General features: G+C 35.5%; 3 protein-coding genes across 3 annotated transcripts; all 3 read left to right on the top strand.

Annotated features, from left to right (window-relative positions):
• The first annotated feature begins 5,388 nt into the window (after positions 1-5,388).
• On the top strand, positions 5,389-6,691 carry LOC149613047 (uncharacterized). Its single transcript, XM_089858048.1, has 2 exons — positions 5,389-6,388; positions 6,511-6,691. The coding sequence occupies exons 1-2, from the start codon at positions 5,389-5,391 to the stop codon at positions 6,525-6,527; spliced, it is 1,017 nt and encodes a 338-aa protein (XP_089714174.1). The 3' UTR covers positions 6,528-6,691.
• Positions 6,692-6,806: 115 nt separating this feature from the next.
• LOC149613046 (uncharacterized) lies at positions 6,807-7,820 on the top strand. Its single transcript, XM_089858077.1, has 2 exons — positions 6,807-7,461; positions 7,544-7,820. Exons 1-2 carry the CDS (start codon positions 6,874-6,876, stop codon positions 7,589-7,591), a joined length of 636 nt encoding a protein of 211 aa, XP_089714203.1. The 5' UTR covers positions 6,807-6,873; the 3' UTR covers positions 7,592-7,820.
• A 916-nt stretch (positions 7,821-8,736) lies between these two features.
• Positions 8,737-9,487, top strand: LOC149613045 (uncharacterized). The gene is made up of 2 exons (XM_089858078.1): positions 8,737-9,265; positions 9,356-9,487. The coding sequence occupies exons 1-2, from the start codon at positions 8,902-8,904 to the stop codon at positions 9,409-9,411; spliced, it is 420 nt and encodes a 139-aa protein (XP_089714204.1). The 5' UTR covers positions 8,737-8,901; the 3' UTR covers positions 9,412-9,487.
• The last annotated feature ends 2,214 nt before the right edge of the window (positions 9,488-11,701 follow it).

Genomic DNA, 11,701 nt, shown 5'->3' with positions numbered 1-11,701 from the left:
AGAAAACCTAGTTGAAACACATATGAAAAATAAGGTTGTTGAACCAGCTAGAAGTAAGGGCCATAAACGGGTCTTTACAAAGAGTGATGAAAATGAAGAGCCAGATTGGGGTCCCCAAAATTTTTGCCGTGATGATCTAAGGTATAAAGAAATGATAAAGAGTAAGACTTTTCAATGTCTAAGGCCAGAAACACCCATCGAGACACCAGTTTTGGAGAGCGCTTTTAAAAAAATTTTGCTGCTTAAAAATAGGTCTGACACATATTTTGTCAGTACTTCTAATTACTTTCTTTCACAAGGCAGCACAGCTGTATCGATGGACTTTTTAGATGAGACCTCAAAATGCCCAAAAATTTTGGCAATCTTTTTAATTCCATCTTACGAAATTGAAAATCATTTCATGCTTGGCATAGCGTTTAAACAATTCAAGAAAATAACTATTTTGGATCCTTCCCGAGACGTCTTTGATCTTAACTTGAAAGAAGAATTTGAAACACTTGGTGCTATTTCAAAAGTAGCATTTCATTTGCGACGTCCAAAATGGGAGAAGCGAGTGTATAATGACTTTCCAAAAACTACAAATTCATTTGATTTTGGGTTGTATTGTCTTTTGTATGCATACCTTGCCACCAATAACATACATACTGGACAAGATGCAAAGTTTGACAGCAAAGTGTTACGAAAATGGGTATTATTTTTACTAAGCCCATCTGAAATTCCAAAAAATTCAGGTGTAAAGAGTGTAAAAGAACGTAGGAGAATAAATCAATCTAGGTTGGAAAATGTTCCAAGGAAAAAAAGCAAAAACGATGCCCCTATCGACCCTACCGTTGAATATGTAAGGTCTGGAATCCAAAAAACTACTGATCTTGTTGGTTGTTTAAGAACAGAATTTGATTTTGACCATTTCGAATGTGACAGATCTTGCGAGAAAGAAATTAACACGCTGTTGAAATATAGTACTCTAAGGCCTGGACAGAAAATAGTTTTTTTCCTTTTGGACGAAGCTATTAATGCTCTCGTGAAAGTTTTGGAAATGGACGCTGTTTTTTTGGTTGTTCCTGTTGGTGTTTACCAATTCATGTTTATTGAAGACGAAGGTGAAAGCAAATTGCAGGTGCAACGTTTTTTCCAAAGATGTCACCGTGCTTTTATAGGCCTAAATGACCGCGATTTAATCATGGTTATTCCACGAGATGTGGGCTCGTCGGATCATTGGCTTCTTGGTGTTATCCGTAAAAATGGTAAGATTACAGTTTTTGATTCTTTGAGAACGTCGCTAGAAGTGCTAAACAATCACAAGGCGAAAATGATTGAGTTGGCGAATTTACATTTCTACAACCAAATACGGGAAGAAAATTTTGAATTGGAATATGTCACTGAAACAATCCCTAAACAGTCCAACAGTTTTGATTGCGGCATTTACGCAGTTTCAAATGCGTTTAATATTTTGAAAAATAAGGACCGAAAAGACTGGAAGATGAATTTGGATAGTTTGCAAGGCCGTAAGTGGATTTACCATTTGGTAAAAAAATATGAAGAAGGCACTCGTTCATACGAAGAGTTAAAAGAGATGGGTCTGTTCGGGTAAATTATTTAATTAAATTTTTTTAACACCTTTGAAGACTATACACAGCCATTATTCAACACGTAATGAAATAATTTTTCAGTACTTTAAATAAGTGAATAAATGAAACAGTAGATCATGTACATTTTAAATTAGAAAAACGCTGGTTAATTTTAAATGATAAATATATACATCAACTGATTAAATAGAAACACTAAGACTATGTTTTTAAAAGTCGCGAAGTTGTTTCAGTGATAGAAATTATTTTCTTGTTAGCTTTGAAAAGTCTAGATACGACGCTTTGCCACTTGAAACTCTTGCGTTTCACAATATTTAAAAAGTAATTTTTGATAGCTACTGATTCATTTCCTGTTTCATAAGATAGATAAATATACTTCCTAGTTAGGAAAAAAAGACATTTTTTAAATGCTTTCACAATTTCGTATTCAGAAATTCTGAATAGGTCTTGAAAAATGTTTTATGTATTCTATAACTAAAGATTGTACTATAATTTCTATAAAAACCCAAAATAAGTTTAAAAAAAATCCAGTTTCTAAATCAAGTGAAACCGGTCTACTGGTGGGTATTCTTGCTACCTATATTCGATTCAGTCAACTGACCCTCAGGTAATAGAGCTATAAGAGTGGTAATAATAAACACCGCAGATGCACCTGTTTACTTCCTGTTAAGTAAATCTATTACCTATTGGTTTGTATATGAATTTGAATGAGCTGAAGTAGAAGTAGAGTATTACAGAGAAAACTTTCTTTATGAAGCTCTACTTCTTTCTTCTAAGGTTGGGTTATGTCTTGGAGTAGAGAAATTTACATTCTACTTCAAGTTTCTAGTATAACTCACCCAGCTCTGTTAGCAAGATTGTCCTGCCCAGTACTGATGAGCCTCAAATAAGGTGAAACCGGGATCTATTTATAATCGTTTATGCAATCGAGATTGTACCACGTAAAAAAAACTCAAATTGCTCTCTGATTGCTTTCAGAGTGGTAAATAAAAAACGTCGTAGGTGTTAGCTTCTATTAGATGAAGGCTAGAACGTGCGAATGTGCGATATCGTAACGAATCTACTAAAGCAGGGATAGATTTAATTTTGAAGTAGGAATGGAGAACGGTTAGTGTTTACTTCAGTCCGACTCATAGCCCAGTAAAGAGCCCCTCCCTCCAACACGTTGGGAAAAGTTTAAATTATATTATTGGCTCACATAAACAACGTTTTTATGACGTTGCTGACGGGTATGGCGAAAAATACATCATTATTTTTTTTTGGATTTCAGTAAATCTTTCTATTCTATTCCCCATAGCGCCCTCCTATCGGCCCTCTACGATGCTGGTGTCGTGGGCGGTGCTCTCAACTGGCTTTCCCAATACCTCAATGGCCGCAAGCACGGAATCACGACTGATTGGCAGTGCATTGAAAAAGGGTCCCACAGGACTCCATTTTAGGACCATTACTTTCAATGTGCTCATTAACTCTATGCCTTCAGTTGTTGCAAGCTCTTCCTTAGTCCTATTTGCTGACGATGCCAACCTCTACCATCTCATCCATAATTCAGCTGACAGCGCAGCCCTCCAACGCGACCTCGACGAGGTTGTCCATTGGGGTAGGGTTGACGGGCTAACATTTAACATTGCGAAATGCAAGGTTCTCCACCTTGGCCGTAAAAATCCACTATTTGATTATACGATTAATAATGAGGCCCTATCTATGTACACCTGCGAACGTGATCTGGGAGTCCTTATAGACACCCTGCTTAAAATGTCAGCCCACTGCTCAAAGGTAGCTAAACGGGTGCGGAGCATCACGGGCATCCCTTACCGAAAAAAGCCTCTAAAAACGTATTCATCCCAACCTAAGACGTTTTTTAGAGGTGGTATTTTCGGTAAGGCATGATACGACGTAACATTCATTTCCGCTCCTTACCCCTAATACAAACGCTCTATTCTTCCCTTGTTCTCCCTATATTCGACTTTTGCTCCCCAATTTGGTCACCCCACCTCTCTACCGACCTTCACACATTACAATTGGCTCAAAATGCGTACTGGAAGCTCCGCAATCAAATCTGCAATCACCCAGCCACGCTTAGGCTCTCATTACTACACCTTGACCCTGTCCCCACCCGCCTCAAAATTAATGATCTCTGCCTCGTTCATGAATTTATTCATGGTCACCTTGCCTCCGCCTTCTCCGACTATTTTACCCGTAAATCAACCACTCGTACCCGTGGTCTCTCTCATAAATTATTTAAGCCTAGGGCTCTAACTACATATCGTCAAACTCATTTTACTACTGCGGTCATCGATGACTGTAACTCTTTACCCCCCCCCCCGATCTCGCTATTATTACCAATAAGTAATTATCCGAGTATTTTAAGTCTACACCTTAGCTGGAAACTAGATCGTTTGTTTCGTCATATAGCAGGCCCCTCCATTCCAGTTGTATTTTTACTTAATTGTTTTCTCTGAAAAAATGTATATATATATATATATATATTCTGTTATCTCTCATAGGAAACGCATATTATTATCGCTGCTCATGCTTAAACCACTCAGCTGGCTCTGTGGGATATTGTATTGTATAAAATAAATAAAATAACTCTGTCGCTATGACCCGCCTCTTCTTTCATACCCCCGCCCCCTTCCCGGGGTAGGTGGTCCGGGACTTGGACGGGCGCCCAGATTACTCTGTTCTCCATTGCTACTTAAAAAAATAAATCTATCCCTGCTAAAGCATAACTGTGTCGATTCTTTGGGATGTCGCCAAAGATAATTTAAGTCAAATATTGTATTATAGATATTTCGGTAAACATAGGTCATGCATTATAGATCAAAGGCTTTCATTTTTGTATTTTATTGGAAAAAATGTTCAAAAAATTAATAATAAAGGCTTTTTTGGCATGCAATCTTTACGAATCGATTCTTCTTTACAAAGATGTAGAAAATTTAATGATATGGTACTGTCCTTTTAACCGATGAAAGCGTAAGCATGAGTTTTAAACATTTAAATATACCGCGAACACACTAACCCTATGTACGTGGGTCACGTGATGTTAAGGCCAGCTTCACGGCGGCACCTACCTACTACCTAGATCTGGTAATTTTACTACTTCTTGTCTTGTGACTCTTGTCACTGTGTGTTATGCGATTTGCGAAGTTGTGAACTTTCTATAGTGTACTCTTAATCATTGTTTTGTTAAAGTTGTGAAAAATTTATTACTTTTCTACCATTAATTATTGACCTAACTGATAGTTTTTATTACGTTGGCGAAATTCTTGGTACGTTTCAAAGAGTAAATTTTGAAGTTGTTGAACCAAGGCTTACGTCTTGACCAACAGAGAACAGAGTAAACCTTGGGTCAGGAAGAGTCAGGATAAAAAAGGTTATATCGCTACTTTTGCGAAATACTTGATATTCATATTTGATTAATCTAAATGCCACTTGAGCAAAAACAATAACATGATATGATCGCTACTTTTGCGAAATACTTGATATTCATATTTGATTAACCTAAATGCCACTTGAGCAAGAGTAATCACTTGATATAATCCAAATAATTTATAATTTAAATGCCGCTTGAGCAAGAATAGTCACATGATAAATTCACTACTTTTGAGACATTTTTTAAGTCGAAAAAGTTTATGAGATTGTAAACCAGAATTTGGTTTAGACTGATACTGATATGGCAACAAATATTAAATCAGGAAATGTCGAACGTATCACATTTGACACAGGTGTCACAAATAGTATTGACCTAAATTATGCCTATGAAATTTTAACAAAAGTAAAAGATGGAACATTTCAAGGGAAAATGCTTGACAAGCTACCCTCTAAAGGCATAAAAGGTGGTGATGTTTTTGTCATTTGTAACAGAGAAAACAGAAGTGATAAAACAATTTTGAAAGATGATGGAATTGGATGGAGAAATAAGAGCAGTAAATCCTGTAAAAAAGACAAGCTTCTCATTAGAAAGAGGTATTTCTATGTAAAAACTGCCAAAAGCGCATATTCAAATGAATTCCAAAGAGATGTTTTCACATTGAACACATGTGTTGGCAGCCAACCTTATCTTGTTCATTACAAAGGCAATGAAAAGTTGAGTGTTAAAATTCCTCATGGTAATTCCAAAATTTTGAAAGCTATTCCTCTAAAGGAAAAAAGAAAGGCTAGCACTGAAGAAGTAGAACAAAGTATCTCTGACATAAGAGATGAAATACCAAAAGACATTCGACAGGAGGAATTAGTTGAAGATGTAGCAGAGAAATCAATTGGCCATGGAGAGGCAACAAAATGTGATGTAGAAATTATTGGGGAACAACAAGAAAACGTCATTAGTAAGTCCAGATTTTGTAGAGATTCACTATATGCAGTATTGGCTTTGAGAAATAGTGGATTTAACAATGATATTAAAAAAGTACAAATAGAAAAAGAGCTCCAGGTAATATTTGGTCTTCAACAAGCTATAGATTTGGGAAAGCGTGTGCTTAAAAATTTCAGTAACAAATTTTCTGCGAAACAGTTTATAGCAGTGGAAAAAATTAATCTGGGCAGTGGAATGTACATTACTGTTGTTTCTATGCGAAAATCTGAACTTGAAAATGATCCTTTTTTTGATGTATACTATTTGCTACATGAAAATAAGTTTCCAGAAACTATCAGATTTTTCTGGAAAGAGTATGTTTGTAAACATTTGCAACTGGAAAAATATTTTGGAAGTGTAGCTGTAGTGGGCGATTACACTGACAAACATTTCACAGAAATTGCCAATGACGAAAATTGGTTGCTATATTCTCCGGCCCAAATCCTCGATGGTATAACTCGTTCTCTTATTGATGTTGAAAATTTTAATGTTGTAGCTTTGCAACAACAATTGAACGATCTCATTAACTGCGAGTCAATTGAAAAATTTGATGAATTGTGTGCCCAATTTCAGGTAGAGAGCTGGGTTAAAATTTCTGAGTTTCCTCATTCTGTTATTGACAATGCATTGAGAAATCACGCTATCGCAGCTCAATTTAAGGCCTATGATGCATTTAAAGACGAATTGCCTTATAATAAAACGTCAGAAAGGTTTAACGACAATTTATTGCATGAGATCAAAATTAAAAATCTCCATTATGACCAAATTGTCCTAATTTTTCTCTTCAAGCAACTGAAGGCAATTGAAGAGTTTAATATTGCTTACGTTAGGAAAGATGGGCCTTACTTGGTTAAAGACAAAATTAATCCAAAGAAAATAGTCTGTTCCTTTACCATTAAGTTTTGTTCAGATGAAGATATTATCGAGTGTGTTGTCATGGGAGTGTATCCCTCAGATAAACCAAAGGCACTAAAGAGACCCAGAGTCCCAGCTTCTCTGAAAACCATGGGAAAATTGTGCTGTGAGAAGGGTCTGATTCATTGGTGCCCAAGTTCTGACGTCTATTATGTTAGAGACCCTTACGAACTGGAAAGAATTAATTTTGTAAATCTGAATGATGTTGAACAGCCATGCAGTTGCGCGTCCAGAAAGAAAAAAATGTGTTTTCACATTTTAGCAACGCACATGTTTTCAGAAAAAAATCCGCAAACAGTTTTAAAACAAAATAGAATCTTTCAGCTTAGTGATCTAAGCAAATCAAAAAGAAGAAAAGCAACGTGTATATCTCAATCGTTTGTTGACTCCACCCAATCCATTAAAATGGACTTGGATACCCCGTTTACAAAAATTTTGTCAACTCCCTGTATTGAAGAAGCGGAAAAAGATTTGTCATTCTCTCCCAGCGAAATATCAGATTCGAAATCTTCAATGAAAGCGTCAAGCCGCAAGCTTTATTTTGATGAATTAAATCAGAGGAAAGATGATTACTCTCATTCGGGATGTGACATCTCTGGTGTTAAACACGTAACTTCAAACAACTCTTCTTTACGAAACAGTGAGGAATTTATTGTTCATCGGATTAACAAATGCAATGGAAATTTGATAGATGAATTTGATTTCGTTTCATCAAAAAAAGATGGCTTTTGGGACATAGAGGAAATTGTTTACAAGAAAATTAATTTGCCAGAAATTTGTAAAATTCCGAAATACGAGACTTTGTTACCTGGTGAATATATATCAAACTACGTTTTAAATGATTGTATGTCAACACTTGTCAACAGATTGGATATGAAAGATCTCGTACTAGCCGTTAGCAGCGATCATTATATTAGGGCTTTTTACAGAAATGATACGCTTAGTCTACAGTACCTTCTTCAATTTCTCATTGGAGGAGAAGCTTGTAAAAAATCCGTTTTTGCCGTTTTGATTCCCAGAAATCCCAGTCGAGACGATCATTGGATGTTGGGATTAATATTTTTGGAACAAAAAGAAATTCATATTTTAGATTCGATGAATACATCCATTAATGAATTGTTAAAGCCTTTCCAAACATTGATGTTGATTGGATCGTATAGCCTGGGGTATTGTTGTGATCCAAGTGTTTGCTTGACAGATTGGCACTTTATTATTTCACAGGATTGCCTTAAGCAAACAAATCATTATGACTGCTGATTATATACTCAATTGGCATTGTACTATTTTCTTAAGGGAGAAGAGGCAAAAACCGTTCAAAGTGAAGATGGTCGAAAATGGTTGTATAGCATCTTGAACGGGTCATCCGAAAAAGACAAAGATGAAAATATGGCAGACGGGAATTGCTTTAAACCAGAAATAATTAAGGCTATTGAAAACAGGATTAATAAGGCGGTAGTTAAAACTTCAAGTAAAGACACCCAAAACCAAATGAAGGGTTGGTTTTTGGATAATGCCTAGAGTCCTCATTTGCCTAACCAAGACCATACCTATGCCCATTTTACAAAATCGGTTTCAGAAAATATACCTAACAAGTTCAATTACGCTGAAATTTCTTCTGAAATACGCGAATTTGACGATATTTATAAGTCAAATGAAAAAAATGAAACACAAGTGTGTCTTCAATCCATTCGGGACATCAAAGTTTCACAACAGGGCAACAAATCAGCCTCCAAAATTGGACTGCCTAATGGAAACGATAAAATAGTGGAGTCTGTTATGGAAATAGTGCAAAGTGAAAGTACTTCGCAGCATGACACCTCGACTTTGGGTTGAGGATTTAGGAGTAAAAACGATGAAATCATTGAAGGCATCCTTAGGAAATGGAACTACAAATTAGAGACATTTCCTTTTGACACAATTGATGAAACTCTTTTTGAAAAAGATCCAAATCATGCAACTCTTCAAAACGGAAAGTTCATTTGCACGCACCTTTTAAACAAAGCTGCAGAAGTGTTAGTAAAATCGACAAAACAAACCTACGAGCCCAACATGGGAAATTTTGTTTTACCATTGCCAACTCATATGTATGAAAATGCATACAAAGGCCTAGTAATGTTCAACTCGAACAAAAACAATGATTTACTACAGCGCGTTATGGCGTTTTTGCACTTGCATGAAGCTGCAAATAAAGATATGATTGTCGTCACCATGGTCGATCAACCAGGAGTAGAAAGAGTACATTGTTTTTTGGGTGTTATCCATTTCAAGGAAAAGTGCATTTATGTTTTGGATCCTAAAAGAGAATCTTTTGAAATTGCTACATCTCATTATAGAGCTCTGCTAGCAATTTCGTGGATGGCTCACAGTGTAGCTAAGATCAACTTCTATCCTAGGAAATGGCGTTTTTTCAAAAGTAATGAATGCGCTTTGCAACCAAATAACTTCGATTGCGACTTATATGCTCGCTTTTATCTTTATGCCATTCTCACTGCTCAAAAATCAGACGCTGTTCAAGTTGGAAGCTCTGACGGCAGAAAATGGTTGTATGTTCTTTCTTAAAGTCATAACAACAAACATATTTACAAAGATGGAATGAAATTTCGAAAACACCTCAAAATGCCACCATTTTCATTCAATGAAACTAAAATATTATACGAAATTGACATTCATCCAAAACTTGAAGGAACAGAAACTAAAGTTAGCGACTGGTTTAAAAATACATGGGTAAACTGCACAATTTGTAAGAAAGGCACAAAAAGCTGTAAAAAAACAAGAAAAGATAGGCAGGTACATTGCACTGTTTGCCGTGGGTGGTACCATTACACTTGTGAAGGTGTAAAATTTGAATATTACCAAACATACTATGTTTGCCTTAACTGCTTGCCTACTGTGTAATATTCACCGTTTGTGTTCTTTTTTAATTTAATATGAAATTATACGATAATTGGTAGCCACAGGAGACCCTTTGGATTTAGGGCTGTCAGAATCTCCGCACAAAACACAAATAAAGTAAGTTACTTAGCTACATAATACAAAAATTTTAAAAATCAGACCAAAAAAATTTAATATATATATATATAAAGCAGAAAAAAATTAGTTTCTAAATCTGATATAATGAAACCGGTCTGCTGGTGGATATTCTTGGTCACGAGTCACTACGTTAGATTCACTGAACTAGAGGCAATATCCTACCAAATTTCAATTTATATAAAACTATCCTACCAAATTTCAATTTATATAAAACTATCCTACCAAATTTCAATTTATATAAAACTATCCTACCAAATTTTCAATGTATATAAAACTATCCTAAATTATTTAGTCCGACCAAATAGTAACGAATAGTTTGCACGACCCTAGCCATGAATTTTGTTCTCCATCTCTCACCAAAGAATATAAAAACGCTAAAATCGTATCACGTGATCTCAACGTGTCACAAACTACCACGTCAAAGTTGCGCACGATCCGGGACTGGGATTACTCATTCGCTCTCCAAGTTGCAACAGACACTGACGTTGGTCTTTCGTGACGCAGCAACGAAAACAAAGACAAAAGAAAGAAGTTTAATTATTTAAAAAAATAGAAAAACATGAGCCATCTGGTGAGTTAACTATCGGAAGACCTTAGCATTAACCTCCCTTATACATTAAAGGCAGTATTAAGGCTCATCTAAGGGAGAAACCAATAAATACCTAAAATTCCGAGATGGTCCTATACAAACCTATAATTTCTAAATTTAACCTATAAATATCTATATTTTTTATATGTTGGTTAAAAACCCCGAGGCATATACTTTCTGTAAAAATTTGAAGCTTATAAAACTAACATAAGTTTGAACTTATAAATTGATAATTTGTGGACCTATAAATATCCTATAATTTTGGATTTTTAGACCCATAATACCAATTATTTATTTTTTGGCATTAAGCGCCAAAAAAAAAATTGGTAATGGGCGGCTATGACTGTTAAACGTTTATCTTAATAGAGATCTCTCAGTTGTGACGTAAGTGCCTAGGTAAAACGTCACGGGCTTGGATTTGGCTTAGGTTCTATGAACAAATAGCATGGGTAACGTCACACTGAGCCTTCTGACAGCACCCTATAATTGAAATCAGCGTCTGACTTTTTATTACAGTACCCTTTTGCTTTTCCGATATATTGAAGAATAGATGCACTATTCGATTTAAGTATGAGGTCAAGGAGCTATACTTCAATGTCACTCTTTTTTTATGGTTCTCTGATTATTCGGATAATCTAACAGTTGTAATTTTATATAAACAGTTAAATTTCGAGGAATGTGCCATTGTGCCCGGTATAGACGAGTTTATTAAACGTTCCACAAGATGCACGGAAGAATTGAAACAAAAAAAAAAAACAATATATTTCCAGACTGAGACGGTGCTGTGCAGGTTCTAACTACTCTTAATAATACGACTAAACTACAAGATATGGTAATGATTTACAACTATTTTATTTTATAATTTAAGAAATTAGAGAGATTTAGCATACGCATACCCCATTCGCGTACATGTGTAGGGTATATATTGGTGGTCACTACTTTCTTTCATATGGGATTTGACATTATGCATTAACTAAACATGACGAAACATGTGGAATCATTTTTATATAAATAATTTTAACAATTTGCGACGTCACCTTCTAAAAATAGAGGACAGGATTTTTTCTGTGGATTAATCGCGGACGTGATAGTACTGAGTTTAAGCATTAACAGAGATTAAGAAAACGACTAAAATACGCGAACGCATCGTTTAGTATTGCATTGGTATGATGTACTGTAAAAACTTATGGTAAAAGCTTCAACACGTTTTCGTACGTGTTTTTCTGTAGT

This window comes from Phalangium opilio, unplaced genomic scaffold (genome assembly GCF_054372755.1).
Source record: "Phalangium opilio isolate 3A_F unplaced genomic scaffold, DU_Popi_V2 ptg000230l_1, whole genome shotgun sequence".
Taxonomy (NCBI): domain Eukaryota; kingdom Metazoa; phylum Arthropoda; class Arachnida; order Opiliones; family Phalangiidae; genus Phalangium; species Phalangium opilio.
Note: the sequence above shows the minus strand (reverse complement) of the source record. Positions and strands in the feature narration are given on the sequence as shown.

Coding starts and splice junctions, on each gene's coding strand:
- LOC149613047 (XM_089858048.1), top strand. CDS start 5,389: ATGCTTGACAAGCTACCCTCTAAAGGCATAAAAGGTGGTGATGTTTTT.
- LOC149613046 (XM_089858077.1), top strand. CDS start 6,874: ATGGGAGTGTATCCCTCAGATAAACCAAAGGCACTAAAGAGACCCAGA. Junction 7,462..7,543: donor ACATCTCTGGTGTTAAACAC/GTAACTTCAAAC, acceptor GAAATTTGATAG/ATGAATTTGATTTCGTTTCA.
- LOC149613045 (XM_089858078.1), top strand. CDS start 8,902: ATGGGAAATTTTGTTTTACCATTGCCAACTCATATGTATGAAAATGCA. Junction 9,266..9,355: donor GAAATGGCGTTTTTTCAAAA/GTAATGAATGCG, acceptor CTCAAAAATCAG/ACGCTGTTCAAGTTGGAAGC.